Raw genomic sequence first — 15,277 nt, 5'->3', positions numbered from 1 at the left:
TTCTGACTGTAGAGGAAGCAACAGTACATCCGTCTAGTTGTAGATTGTAATCTACAAGATTCTGTGTAGTGTTTTTTGGTCCAATAATTAATCTCTGTCTTATCCAATTTTAATTGGAGAAAATTATTTGTCATCAAATCTTTTACATTTTTAACACCCTCTGTTAGCTTAGATAATTTAGAAGTTTCATCTGGTCTCGTTGAGATATATAGCTGAGTATCATCAGCATAACAGTGGAAGCTAATTCCGTATTTTCTAATAATATTACCAAGGGGCAACATGTACATTGAAAATAGAAGGGGACCTAGGACGGATCCTTGTGGCACTCCATATTTTACTGATGATAAATGAGATGACTCCCCATTTAAGTAAACAAAATGGTAGTGATGGGACAGGTAGGATCTAAACCATCTTAGAGTCTGCCTTTGAATACCTGTATAGTTTTGTAATCGATCTATGAGTATGTCATGATCTATAGTGTCGAATGCAGCACTAAGATCAAGTAAGACTAGAAATGAGATGCAGCCTTGATCTGACGCAAGAAGCAGGTCATTCGTAATTTTAACAAGTGCAGTTTCTGTGCTATGGCCTTCATACAGAATTCTTCATACAGATCATTTTTGTGCAGGAAGGTGCTCAGTTGAGCAGACACAACTTTTTCAAAAATTTTAGACATAAATGGAAGATTTGAAATAGGCCTATAATTTGCCAGTTCACTAGGATCTAGTTTTAAATACATTTAAATACAAATAAATACATGAACTTGACACATGTTTTGAGTTATCCTTGGTTTTTCCATCCTGGGTATATATTTTTTAGTCCCCCACCCCTAGAAAAGCTGGGGACATAACACTAGTGTATGATTGAAACGATGAGTGGGCCCAGTGATATTTTGCTTGACTCCAAAATGCAAGTCCTAATGCATAATTAGTATTAATCAACGTGAATATTAAACATATACTGCAAGATGCTATCCTATAAATATGGGCCAACATTTCTAAAGAATGCTTTCAGCACCTTGTTGAATCAATGCCACTGAGAATTAAGGCAGTTCTGAAGGCGAAAGGGGGTCAAACACAGTATTAGTATGGTGTTCCTAATAATCCTTTAGGTGAGTGTACAGTATGTTGACTTCATTTCTGCATTTATTTACAAGTTAAATTGCCATTTTAGTCTAACATCAGTATTTTTTTCAATTTATGAATACCGGTTTAACCAGTTTACAGAGTTGGTCGTGATGTTTCACAACTCAACCATGTTTGAAATGTTGCTGAAGCATGATTAAGTAACAAAATTGAAGAAGTGGCAAAAAAGTCTAGAACATCAGAGTAGAAAACATTTACGGGAATAATTGTGAATCGAATCATCACAAGGTGAGTTATTATTACTTACCTAGAGTTATTTATATGATATTTTTATACTTTTAATGCTGAAATAGCATGCTGCATGTTTGTTATCATAATTAAGCTTCTCCGATAATAGAAATTCATTGATCATATAATCATTTAGCTATAAAAGTCTCTTATCTGACAACACTTTAAATATGATTTATGATTTTACATTGACAAAATGATATATTAGCAGGATAAACCAGCTCCATCACTGCAATGGGGGATTATTATGAAATTTTGAAATATCCGATGAGAGGGATTTCTCTGGTCTTCTTCTACCTGACCTTGATCCTCGGTGTTCCTGGAAATGCCTTTGTCCTGTATGTTGCTGGATTGAAGATGAAGAGGACTGTTAATACAGTAGGGTTTATAAATCTAGCGGTTGCCGACCTCTTGTGCTGCCTTCTCACTCTTTACTATGTGATTGAGAGTGATTTTGATGATTACTGGCCATACGGATCCACAACGTGCAAGCTTTTCCACTTCGTATTGCTCATCACCATGTTTGCCAGTGTTTTCATCTTGAACTTGATTAGTGTGGATCGGTTTACTCAGGTGATCACACCGGTTTGGGCTCAGAATCATCGCAGCTTGTTCATTGCACGATTGTCCTGTGCAGCGGCCTGGATTCTGGCTTTAATTCTCAGTCTGCCTTTTGTGATGTCTAGAGGGATTCACACAGAAAATAATAAAACATACTGCGTGCATTATCAATTTGATCAAGAACATTCTGAAATGTATAGAAGGTTAAGTGTCACCAGATTTGTGTTTGGCTTTTTGATTCCTCTCATATGCATAACAACATGCTATGGATTTATCGCACGCAAGCTAGGCAGTAGACATTTTCACTCTGGACAAGCGTTTCGCATCATGTTGGCTGTAATTGTGGGTTTTTTTCTGTGCTGGCTGCCGTATCACATAGTGGATTTGATAATAATATACGGAGGGGAACCAATTTCCTCAGTAGGTTACGCAGTGGATCCACTGGCCGTCTCTTTGGCCTATTTCAACAGTTGCCTGAACCCCATTCTGTATGTTTTCATGGGGCATAATTTTAAGAGCAATGTTAAACTTTCTCTAAGACGTGTTTTTGAAAGCGTTTTCTCTGAGGAGAGAACAAAAATGACACAAACCACCCAGTCACAGCAAACCAACTCACTGTAGAACTCATTCAGTTTTCTGATCGAATTGAAAACTATTTCATAATTTATTTTCAAAAGTCATCAAGTCAAACTCAGCAAGTCATCTAACTTGTATTCATGATTCCTGTTTTTTAAATATTGTGATGATCTGTTGGCAATATTTAACATCAGCATGATCGAATACTATGCTTTATTATTATTATTTTTTCATTGTTAGCATCTTACAAATGGCTTGTAATATTTCACTAATAGTGGCATGTGGTTTCTACGCAGATGTTGAAAAAAATAAAAAAATGAATACAGATAAATTAAAGGTTGCATTTGTGAGTACAACAAAAACATTTTATTTTACTTATTATATTACATGATTGTCATTTTATAATTATTTTATAGTTATTTTTTAACTGTTATGCAGTTATCATTTGACAACAAAGGAAAGTGCATGATGTACAAAGTTTTTTTATAAATAAAATATAATCTAGAAGTTTATATTGATCATATTTGTAATGTTAATTAAACATTAAATTCACTTATTTTAATTTAGAATTATGGGTAAAAATTATTAATTATCAGTGCTAACAGTTTTTTTCACCCAGTAGTTTAATTGTGCTAACAGAAGTTGTCTCTAGGACAAGTAGCTAAAGCCTATATTTTTTCAATGCTAAACATCTTTTAAAAATTTTAAATGCAAAAAATAATCAGTTACATCTTTAAACACACATATTTGCTAACAATTACTAAGAAAACTGACTGCTTAACTACTTCCTCTTTTTCATTACCATAGGCTACTCAAGTAATATATTGTCAGCCAGCTTCTGTAGGTTGCCCACGGGCTTAAATAACATCAATAATGTGATATTTAGCCCCTGGGGGTATGGCTGCAATAGACATTTTGTTTACTGTAATTAAGATTTACAGTAGCAAACTGTATTTGAGTTTACAGTTGCAAACTGTACTTTACATTACTGTAAAAAAGTTTACCTTTTACTTTTTAAATTACTGTAATCAAATTCATCAGTATACTACTCTAATTAATTGTAATATATAAATATATACAGTAATTAGATTTTATAATTTTTATATAAAATTAATTTTATTTTACCCTACATAGGTACTACTGGCATTCAATTAAAACAGACACACTAATTACTAAATATCAAACACTTTAATTTAAAACATTGCATGTATAACACAAATACAGTCTTCCAATGCTGGAACAGTACATCTTCATCTCACCTGTCTCATCATCTGGATTCATCCTAACAAAGAATCTTTACACAACGGAAACATAATGGGGAAAAAATATAAGCATCCAAAGAATACACAGCCATCTGCAAAACCCAGGTGCTGCTCCAAAACGTGGCCACTACCTTTACTCACCATCCACCTTGTTAGCGACAGAAATGTGTTCTCCGAAAAACAATTAGAAATGGCACACTTTTAAAAAGCAAACCCCATACAGAATACCCACATCTCTCAAACCCATAGTTGTTCTCTTCCCATGAATTATCAGTCTCGGGGGGTTGGCCTGCTCATGTCTTTCTTGATGCTTCATTGCGGTTGCCTTTAAAACACAAATACAAAAAATGCAGTAAATCTTAAATTCCATTAAAAACTATAACAAACAAATTCTAAAACTAGAAAGGCAGCTAGCCATAAAACTTGTTCAACCTAGCTAACATGCAATTTTATTTTCTCAATAGGCTACTGGCCAACATTAACACCTGAACAAAATTTCACATTAGTTAACAATGTTAATATAACTTAAGCATTGCTTGTTAAAAGTATTCAATAAAGTATTTTAAAAAATCAATAAGCTGTCAAAAGTAGTTTGAAATGACAGCACAGTTCACCATAGTAATGTTTGTCACTGTTGACAGGTAAATGTTACTAGGTTAAAAAAATGTTGACACAAACACACAGACAAACGTTAGCTACATACAGGTCCATCTCAATAAATGAGAAGGTCATGGAAAAGTTCATTTCAGTAATTCAACTCAAATTGTTAAACTTGTGTATTAAATAAATTCAATGCATTGGTGACATACAGTAAATGACTGTAGAAATTACAGAAATGTTTGACAGTGTACAATGAAACCCTTAAAGAAAAGTTTGAGGAACAAAATGTAAAAGGATATTAAAATCTACATCCGTCAAACTCTTAAAAGTGATACTACACACACACACACACACACACACACAAAAATGCATGATTTATTTTCGTCTTATACATTCCAAGTATTCATGCAGGTTTCTCTTCATAAAATGTTTCTCAAAGCATAAAATGATGCACGACTCTGTATGGACATCTAGTACAAATAAAACTGAAAAACGTACCTTATGTATGTAATCAGAATGTCATGGCCCAACACGACCGCTGTGGCATAAGAGACGAGGAATGTAGCAGATGATCAGATAACTCGAGCAACTGGAGGAGCACAAACCCTCTCTGAAGCCACCACATACAGATATTTACTCACAGAGATCACCAAACATTAAGAAAATTCAGTAACACAACATGAGCTTAAAAGGTCAAATTAACCCAACAGACACAATTTTGTGAGTAAATGAAAATTATGTCACATTATATTTTAAATGCATTTTTTATAAACAAGTTAAAGTTTCGTTCAGGTTGAAAAGGTTTTGTAAGAAGTTGAGTAAGTGCATGAATGTTATTTGGATTTCAAGGCCACTGTATTCAGAAAGGTCACACCATGTTGCTCCAAAATGTACTTCACAGGAAATCACAGTACTACTATGCAGTATTATTTTAGTATCATTAATATACAATTATGTTTTTTAAAATATTTAGAATTTTTTTTTTGGGGGGGGGGGTATTTCCATGGAAACAGAGTTATTATAATTAACTAAAAAGAAAAGCAAAATTAAAACCATAAAAAATAAAATAAAAGTGAAATACAAATTTATAGCTGCACAGACACATTAAAACTGAGTACTGAAAAAAATGTTTTAAAAAGGGTTTTAATGTGTCTGTATAGCTATAAATTTGTATTTCACTTTCAGTTTTTTTTAATGGTTTTATTTTTGCTTTTCTTTTCAGTTGATTACAATAACTCTGTTTTTATGGGGCATGTTTGAAAACCATGGTACATTGTTGGTAACATAATAACAAAACAAACTGAGGCAGTGATCAAGAAATCTGTTAACATAAATATAACAATCTTTATTTCATGACCATTAGTCTATTACAAAGTAAAATATTTGCTGTAAATCAACAGAACAACCAAAATACTGGTCGAGGTACAAATTCTACAGGTATGCAAATATAGTTACAGCGACAGACAGCGTTTTCTTCAACTATGCGTGTTTTGCAGCTTTCGCTGACCTCAGGTGAACGGATGACGCGTTTCGAAAAAAAAGAAAAAGGGAGAAACACAAATACCCAGAAATCCACTTAAATAACATTCACAGCTGGATTAAAACATCTTCAATAAAAGTCTCAACTCAAGAGACTAAAATAACATACAAGCAACTGCTCAGAGGTAGATGCAAAACAATAACGCGTTTTGAGTAATATATATGGAGTTTGGCCACTGTTCATATTCTACATTTGGAAGCACCCGATACAGAACTGCAGAGTTAATGTCTATTGTTTTGCAATATACAGTAATTGTCAAAAAAAAAAAAAAGCAATTTTTTCTAAAACAAATTGACATGAAGGTAAAAAATATCTATAATGACTCATTGTAGATTGCTAATTCAATAATGCGACATGCAGGAATATGATATTGCATCTTTGTTGAGTATGATGCTTACAAACAAAATGCGATTAACACAAGAGGTTAAAAAATATCAAAATCGCTGAGTCCAACTTTTACTGTGCATAGAGGAGTATAACGACAGTGATAAATAAAAGGCACAAAAATAAATTAGCACAAGTTATCACATTAACGAATGTATTTAGAGCAAAAACACTCATTTTTAATTTTTCAATGTCATCCATTATTAAGGGTTCATTTGTACAGTGTAACCTATAACCATTCTAGACGTCTATCTTGGCCCCAGTTATTATTAGGAAAATAGGGCACTATCAAAATACTGTTTCTAATACAGTTTTTATCCTTTAGTGACATTGGTATACCTAAACAACAATAATAGCAATCCCCTCCAAACACTACAAACACAAAGTACCATATGCATAAAAAGAAAAAAGATTCGTTTACCGAATGACATTAGATGAGAGGCTGAATTAGCAGGATTTGTAAATGTGAAATTGTAATTTCTGAAATATTGACGGAAGCTCTCTGCTCCTCTAAGACAACAGAGCACCACTATTTACTGGCAACAGTGGCACGTACTGGCGTTTAAGATTAAATTTAGATATTTTGTTTTAGTGAACGGCTGCAAAGCTTCCAGTTAATGCCTATAGTATTCTGTAATTATGAAACTGCATTCAGATGGAGCGTTGACTGTTAATGGAATGAACTCTACACTGCTGGGTAAAATACTTGGTCCAAAACATTCAAAGTTGTGGCTTCTGCGGCAGATCTTTTAACTATGGCAAACAAAACTGGTCATCTAACAACAAAATACTGTCAACTAAATGGTGTTCTAACCATAGTATGTATATTCTTTTAAATATTCCCTATAGTCCTTCAACTATCCTCTCTCTCTCTTCGTTATGGGAACAAAGTTCATAACTGCAGCCATTTGGGCTTCGGCTCTATGAGTTGTCTTTTACATTCACTACTTCAGTAGGTGCGTGACCTTCTGGAGGTGTTTGAGGGAGAGGGGATGAGAGGTTAGTGGCGATTTCTGCTGTCTGCCTGAACTCTGGATGGAGACGGAGGCTGGATGCTGAAGACACGGATGTTTAAGTGTGTGGCGATCTGGTTACAGACACTCACGCAGTACCGAACCAGATCAAACGCTGACAGCACCTACAAAAATAAAAGGGAAGAAGCTAAAGCATGGCAAATGCATTTTTGATATGGAAAGATGAGCTATAGAGCTAAGATTTATATTTTTGCACGGATTATAATCTTAGTTAAAGTGTCTTGAACCAAAAACACAAGATGATTTTCACCCTCTCTCTTGACTATTAGGGCTTTATGCTACCGCAACTTTAAGACTTTTATACTTCGGATATGATTAGCAAGTATCTTCACATGTGAAATAAGTAATTAGTTGATCAATACTACACAGGTGAAGTCACAGTGAAACCCCGTTCACAAGCCATTGTACTTCTGTAATCAGACATATTTACAGGTAAAATATATATATAAATTGGACATTCATAACTATTGAGGCCTGCTTCTGCCACTGAATAAAAAATAAAATCGGTAATTTTCTTAGAATTGCGTGATTTAAACTCTCAGTTGAGAGTTATAAAAACAGAACTGTGGGATATTAAGTCGCATTTGCAATTCTGAGATATAAACTTATGACTTTTTCGCAATTCAGACTTTTTTCACAGGATTACGAGTTTATAAGCATCGCTCAATGTTTGTTAAAATAGTCTAAAGAGATCAAAGTTGTTTCTGAGGAAGAGCAAGTTGTTATATTACAGATTTCTTTTTAAATTTGAAATAACGTGCCTAATTGTGCGTAATTGTGGCAATTCTTAAATCACGTTGACTTAATTGTAATTGTGACGGTACATACTACAGTGAGCTCTTTCTTTCAAACGATCTTACACGTACCAGAGCGACCCACAGAAGACAGTACTCATTAATGAAACTGTTGAAGTACTGGTTCAGAAACAGCAGCACTGGTCCGGTGAAGGCCAAGTCGTAAAGACTCATTTCACTCTTTGTCATATGAGCCACCTGGAAAACAATCAGACGTGACTGTAGTGAGATTAAGATTAACTGATGCTAATGCGCTTTGAGTCTGACAGAGACAACAATGGCAAGTATTTATGTTCAAATGTGCAGAAAATCATACTAACAGCGGTTTTATGCTTACATACAAGCCATAATGCTTCCTGCCAACTATAAAAACAGTTCAGGAAGAGGAACATCAATAATCTGCCAATAGTATTCATACGTGTTACAAGCAATCATAGCAATTATTAAGTGAAGCTGAAATAAACACAGTATATTGACGTCATTCATGATCTTACCACCAGTCTATTGGTGAGTTTGGCCGAGATACATCCAAATGCTAAGATGTAGAGACATGGATGTCTCTCGAACAGCTGCATTGAAGACTTCTTATAGATCATTAGAGCAAGTGTTATTACCACTCCTATATGGAAGGATGGAGACAAAACGCTTGTGCCCTAACAAACGAGGAAAAACAGATGTGCAAATGATTTAGACTTACTGTAAAACTCATTCTGACAAAGTAACCAAATCTTTTGTTTTAAATTAAGGTCACGTCTTGTGCATTTAAAGCAAATGTCTGGTACATATTGCATGAGAAAAAAAGCGTGCTTAATCTTTATTTCTAAGAATTTCACAAACAGAAGCCAATTATGTTTTTAAGGTACTGTATATTCTATTTAAACTACTTTAGCTCAAATTATTATATAAAAAATCATTTTCAGGTTGGTCCAGTTGGTCCTAGACTAAACAACTCATTTTAAACTATTTTAGTTCAATTTAAAAAAGCAAGCAACTTATTAAATATAATTAAAATAAAAACACTTCAGCTGTTCCTTACTGCAACAGTAGATCCATTTTTGCCCATTCCGCCCGTGAATATAACCCGGAAGTAGTTTGTGCAGGAGTAAATGGCCCCCAGAAGAGTGCAAATGGCCGGTATTATTTTCATCTGGATATTAATCACAGGGATCTGAAAGATTAAAAACAAATCACTCATATCCGGTTTCTAATCATCACATCATTATATACGAACGATTTAGGATTTCACTGAACACACAGCAACATGCTAGAAAATCAACATGCTAGAAAATCAACACGCTAGAAAATTTGTCCTTGAGAATATGGTATAATCAATTGACCAAAATATGAAAAAAATTAAGACTGATTAGAATTACCACAGATTTCCAAAAAGCAGTTCCTCCAATGGCAGCCAGTAAGTACATGATTATAATGTAGATTTGTACCTCAGTCACATCAATTCTGCACAAGCAAAGAAGTGATTTACAGATTAATCGCACTCAAATCTACAACTTTTCTTTCTTTCTGTAGTCCTTTATCAACAGTACAACAGCTGTCTGAAAGCTTCCCATGAGCAGAACAGAATGATCAAATATATTATTTGTGTACAGGAGCCATTGATTGTGATTAAGAGGACAGTTTTCACTCACATGCCAAAGCGCAGCGTTCCTGAAACATACGTCTGCCAGTGGGCACAATAAAACATGAAGATGCCCACAAAACAACAGAAAAACATCCAGTCCGGGTGAGTACCCAGCTGCACTGCTATACATGTGCCCAGGATCACAAACACTGCATCAGAGAAAGACACAAAACAACACGAGGAAGTATGTTTAGACCCCTGTAACACACTGTTTGATAGGTAACATGTTTGATATGCTCCGACTGGATGGAATTAAACTGAAGCTAAAAAATCAGAGTCTGTGACCAAAATACACTACGTGATTTTCTATTAAAGCTGTCAGCTCAAATCTGCAAACAGGCTCTGACTTTCAGCAACTTAGCATCAGCTTCTCCAGACTGTAAATCGAGGGAAAAATGGGGCAAAAATTGTGTAGTGTATTCCAGACTTAAAGACAGACATATATATATGTCTGTCTTTAAGTCTGGAATACACTACACAATTTTTATATATATATATATATGTTGCTTACACACACTTAAGGTATATATTTCTCATCTATTTAGAGATGCACAGAAAATGTGCCCAAAAATGAGACCAAAATATAAGGAAAAAAATTCCATTAACAGAAACTTTCAGATGAGAAACGTGAAATTGGATTTAATAAAAATGTAAATTAAGATGGAAGATACATATATGAAAAATATATATACTGCTCAATCTCTTAAATGAATTTAGAAATAAGGTCATTATAAAACATCATGCGATCTAAGTGTAATTATTATTATAGTAGCCGACTAGATTTGTATGCATAAACATTAGCAGACCTGTAGACAGGGAGTCACAGCCATGATCAAAGAGCTCGCCGAGAGGTGTGCTGCTATTGGTCCGTCGAGCCTGCTTTCCATCTATAGCATCCAGTGATTGGTAGATGAACAGACCCAAAGCACAGGCTAAGTATGCCCACGTTGGTGCCTGAAAAATATCAAATAGGGTTCAATTTCTGTCCACTTGGATGCTTTTCACTGACTCTGTGAAGGATCCTTAGATCCTCACGTCCAAATTGTGTGTGTTGTTTTTATGATTTATAATCATTTATTCACATAATCATTTTATAATCATAAGTCATTCATATGAGTTATTTGATTATTTTTATCATTTATTGTTTATTCATTCGTCATGTTTCTATATTTTTTATACATTTTTCCTTAGCTAATGCCTTTTCGTTGTTGTTCAATCTCATCTCTGTGGGGTTTCGTGAACTGTTTTGTCTGTATGAATGGAGATAGATAAGAGGGAATGTTTATGGAAACCCAAGGTTTATGGGATGTTGTTGTGAAGCAGTTTTGATATAACAGTGCATGTTGAAGTTGTGCTGGTCAGACAAAGTTTGAACACTGAGATATACACAGCTAAGTTTGTTCAATAAATTCTTTTACTTTTTATCATCACTTCGTCTCCTGCTTCTGCTCTTCTCTGTCAACTTCTTGACTTACAGTAGACTGTTAAACACTCATTTTGAGTATCCACAGCTCTGCTTACTAGTTATTCTGTTACTGGACAAACTGATATTTCCTGACAGGATCTGGCACCCGGAGCTGGATCCTAAATATTATCTGGCGTGGAGACCCGATCTAACATTTGTGAACCAATAACCAACATGCAAGATCATACTTACTGCACAAAGGTGGATATGAGTGTGTTTTTTTTATCTCTAGAAGCATAACTGTAGATACTAATTGTACGTGGAGAGAGAGTGGGAGTCTTATTGCAGACTTGAGCAATGTGGATGTTGCCCATAACTGCAGGACCCATAAGACTGTTATAGTTGATAAACAGACTCTGTTACAGCTGACAGACCAAGCTGTGTCTGACAATACACAGATCTTATAGACCCCTTAAAAGTTTGTAAACATTGCAACGTCTCCGGGTGGGCGGGGCTTAGCTGGAGGCAAAAAGAGGCGCGGACGCAATGTTGACAAGCGTAAGCTAGCACGTTTTGAAGGGATTTATTAAACATGGAGGCAGAAGAAGGTTAGGAACTGTCCGAATATGTACAGTCCCTGACTCTGCGGGACCGTGACAGCTTTTATTATTTATTTTTTTTATTAACTCTCGCGGATGGATATGAATTACTTTTGGGTGGTTTGGGGAATTTTGTCAAGGCTTATTTTCCAATGTAACCTATCGCTGGGCTAACTATGATTAGCAATGTGTATTATTTTAAGAGACCATTCAAAGGATGGCACACACATCAATCGCTGTATGTCTGTTTAACATTTAAACTAGCTAGTGCCCTGAAGGTTTGCGACTTTTCACCTATAAACCAAAAACTTGCTAATTTCCTAGATAAAACCAACATACCAGTTCATATGCATAGATTATTTTACCTGTTATGAAGTGTGCACTGCAAACACGAGCATTATTTATGATCATCTCCATCCAGCCTGTACACCGTATTGCATTCAACCACAATTGTCTTCTTGATTTCTGTGAAGGAATGTCTGCTGGGATCCGGTAAAACTTTAGTTTTGAAACAAAAGTGCTGTTCCTTCTATTCTGGCAGCCAAAAATCCAACAAGGAGAAATTTTTAAAGTCAAAACCTCAAACTTTTAGCGCACCTGCTATGAGTTCTGCCTTATGTTTTGCCTCCAGCTAGGGCAGGGACGTCACAGTGACGTAGGCAATTAAGGGGTCTATTGCACGGTTTAAATAGACCACAGCAATCATCTCCTCAGGGGAGCTCAGAATATACTTAATTATGGCCTTCATAGAATAACCAAGAATTGAGTGCAATTACTACTAAATATTCATAATTACACTTAGACTGATATTAAAATCAGCAATAAATACCACATCCCAATGGTCACCATTTTCATAGCTAGTGAATATTTATAAGTTGAATGGGATATTAAAATTGTCAAAAAGACCATGCCTCCTGCTACAACAATGACTTAAAAATGTAACTGAACTAAAACGAAACTTGCTGATATATAAATCAACAAAAAAGACAGTGTTATAATGGTGACCGCTGTATTAGCTGTTAAATATTAAAAATCACCAGAAATGTCACCAGAAATGTTATGTCCTAAATGTTGATCATTGCAAAAGCTACTAAACAATCATAATTAGATTAAAATTGATCTGAAATCAGTTGAATTAAAACTAATTAAAATCAACAACAAATAGTATTGTAACTACTGTAATTAAAGCTATTATATATTTATAAGTGGACTGAACTGATATTAAAACCAACACAGTGTTATGATGATGATGACCACTGCAATAACAATAAAAAAAAAACCTGATATTAAAATCTAAAACAAAATGTCTTAATGGTGACCGCCGTAACAGCGGTTAAATACTTCTAATTCTAACAGAATAAAATCAACAAAAATAGGAATTAATTATTGAGAATTAATAAGGTGACAACTACAACAGCTACTTCATATTCATAATTAAATTAAAACTGATATTAAATCTGTAACTGCTGCTAAAGCACAATATCTAGACTAAAAAGCAAATTCAAATCATAAGTATTTTATACCACTGTTAGCAGGCAAAAATAAAATTCATTAGGATTTGTAGTTGATCTGTTTAACCCAGCAATGGAATTTCCTGGAGCGGTGAAAGTGCAGCTCACCTGTTCGGTGGCAGTGGGGCAGTAGTATACTAGTATCAGAGTACTGATGATATTGGTAGCGAGTCCCACTATGGTGATGAGGTTCGGCGCCATCCAGAGAGGCACTTTGCTCACCAGCCAGCACCAGAATCCCTGCATGAAGGGATCCAGGAGGGACCGTCCCGCACTGCTGTACTGATGCTCCTCCAGCTTTTTCAGCTGCTGTCGGGACAGACGGGCTACGGGGAGCTCCATCAGCTTGGTCAGGAGACCGTTGCCCTCTTCCAGACCTGGTGCATTCGGGTCACAGGCCATGGAGAAATTGGTGTCAGAATCTGCCCGAACACGGACAGGTCTCTTATGTGAGCTCATGTTTCTCTGTGTGGGCGTGGTGACAAGGATCCACAAAGAGAATATGGGATTAATTCTATGGGAGCAAAGACAGTAGAATGCATCAATTATTTTCGAACACATGGAAGAACTCTGACACTACTGAAAAACTGCAATTTATATTTAACAGAATGTTTTTATGGGGTGGTATAATAGTTATTTAGTTTCCTGCTGTTTAGTAAATAGCACTCACTATTCTACACTATTCTATTCTGAAAAAAAAAAAAAATTAAATAATAATAATTAAATTAATTAATTAAATAATTAATAATGAAATTAAATTTAAAAAAAAAACTCTTAACACTAGCTTGCTCTATTCTTTTTGTATTCCATCCGTTTTCTTTTTATTTATTATATTATTTAAAAGCCTTCGCTACGTATACTGCATTTAAGCTAACTGAGACTTGTTATAGCACTTATATATCATTGGTCTTTGGTTGTTTTTGATTGCTTCCACTGTCCTCATTTGTAAGTCGCTTTGAATAAAAGCATCTGCTAAATGACTAAATGTAAACGTAAATGATTTCCACACTTAAGTCAAGTCTGGAACAATCAACAAAGTTAAATGTATCGTTCAACAACAAGAGAATTTTAAAGATCAAAGTGCGAGAAATGTATACTTTGATGCCTCTTAAAATATTATGCGGTTTACAACCTTAACTTAAAAAGTTAATTTTGTCAACATTAAAGAGCTCAGAAGTATAGTTCATCTAACAGCTATAAAACAAACACAATTCTATTTTTGTAATTTCATAGGGTTTTCAGTCCCCATTTAAATTTTATTTCAGGCATATAATATAACATATTATAAATGTGATATACGTTTACAATTATAGTTATATTAAAGATATTTAGGAGGCAGTTTGACTCATACAGTTCGGGTGGCCCGCCATCCTAAAATACACCTGACCCTTCAGAAGAGGGCAGTCACAGGACAGAAACATGAGAATGATGCACTGGGATCTAATAAAACAAAACCCTTCAACTATGGTATTGATCTGCACTGTTTTATGGCGTACTTACCAAGTGACTGTATTTATTAGATTTATAACAGCCCATTAAAATCTGGAAAATGACGTCAACTTGATAACCAAACGATGAGTGACGTCGTAAGCTTGATGGCGATCTGTCAAACGTGTCAGGCATATGATAAATGTGATACAACGTAGATAATTATATTAAAAACATTTTAGAGGCAGCGTGATTAATGGTTGGTTTTTGATCAACAGTAACGTTAACGTTACCTTTGTTTACGTGGTGAAAATGTATTTTCTCCGCAGCATTACACTGGAGATACCCGTGTAATGCCAAAGGTTGAATACTTAAACTATGATTAAATTAGAAGAAATGCCAGAGCGAAGAAACGTACACGAGAACAGAGAAGACGCTTCGTTGAAGGATGGTTAACCGACGGAAGGATAAACGGCGTGGATCTCAAGCAAAGGCGTGAAATGCGCTTCAACAACGCAACGAAGACGCCTTCCGGAAGTAAGCATTTCACAATAAAAGTCAACTACAAAAT

General features: G+C 35.0%; 2 protein-coding genes across 3 annotated transcripts; one reads left to right on the top strand and one right to left on the bottom strand.

Annotated features, from left to right (window-relative positions):
• Positions 1-1,640: 1,640 nt before the first annotated feature.
• LOC113049953 (C3a anaphylatoxin chemotactic receptor-like) lies at positions 1,641-2,555 on the top strand. Its single transcript, XM_026212689.1, has one exon. The coding sequence runs from the start codon at positions 1,641-1,643 to the stop codon at positions 2,553-2,555; it is 915 nt and encodes a 304-aa protein (XP_026068474.1).
• Positions 2,556-5,684: 3,129 nt separating this feature from the next.
• LOC113049234 (choline/ethanolaminephosphotransferase 1-like) lies at positions 5,685-15,224 on the bottom strand. 2 transcript variants are annotated; one of them, XM_026211395.1, is made up of 10 exons: positions 15,000-15,221; positions 14,779-14,881; positions 13,387-13,792; positions 10,570-10,717; positions 9,771-9,912; positions 9,498-9,582; positions 9,161-9,292; positions 8,619-8,777; positions 8,197-8,322; positions 5,685-7,434 (listed from the first exon to the last, which is right to left on the bottom strand). In XM_026211395.1, the coding sequence occupies exons 3-10, from the start codon at positions 13,735-13,737 to the stop codon at positions 7,297-7,299; spliced, it is 1,281 nt and encodes a 426-aa protein (XP_026067180.1). In that variant the 5' UTR covers positions 13,738-13,792; positions 14,779-14,881; positions 15,000-15,221; the 3' UTR covers positions 5,685-7,296. The 2 variants fall into 2 exon arrangements, with proteins under 2 accessions (XP_026067180.1, XP_026067181.1); XM_026211396.1 differs by having other exon boundaries at positions 7,297-7,434; positions 15,125-15,224.
• Positions 15,225-15,277: the final 53 nt, after the last annotated feature.

This window comes from Carassius auratus, chromosome 30 (genome assembly GCF_003368295.1).
Source record: "Carassius auratus strain Wakin chromosome 30, ASM336829v1, whole genome shotgun sequence".
Classification (NCBI taxonomy): domain Eukaryota; kingdom Metazoa; phylum Chordata; class Actinopteri; order Cypriniformes; family Cyprinidae; genus Carassius; species Carassius auratus.
This window is presented reverse-complemented; position numbering and strand designations above follow the sequence as displayed.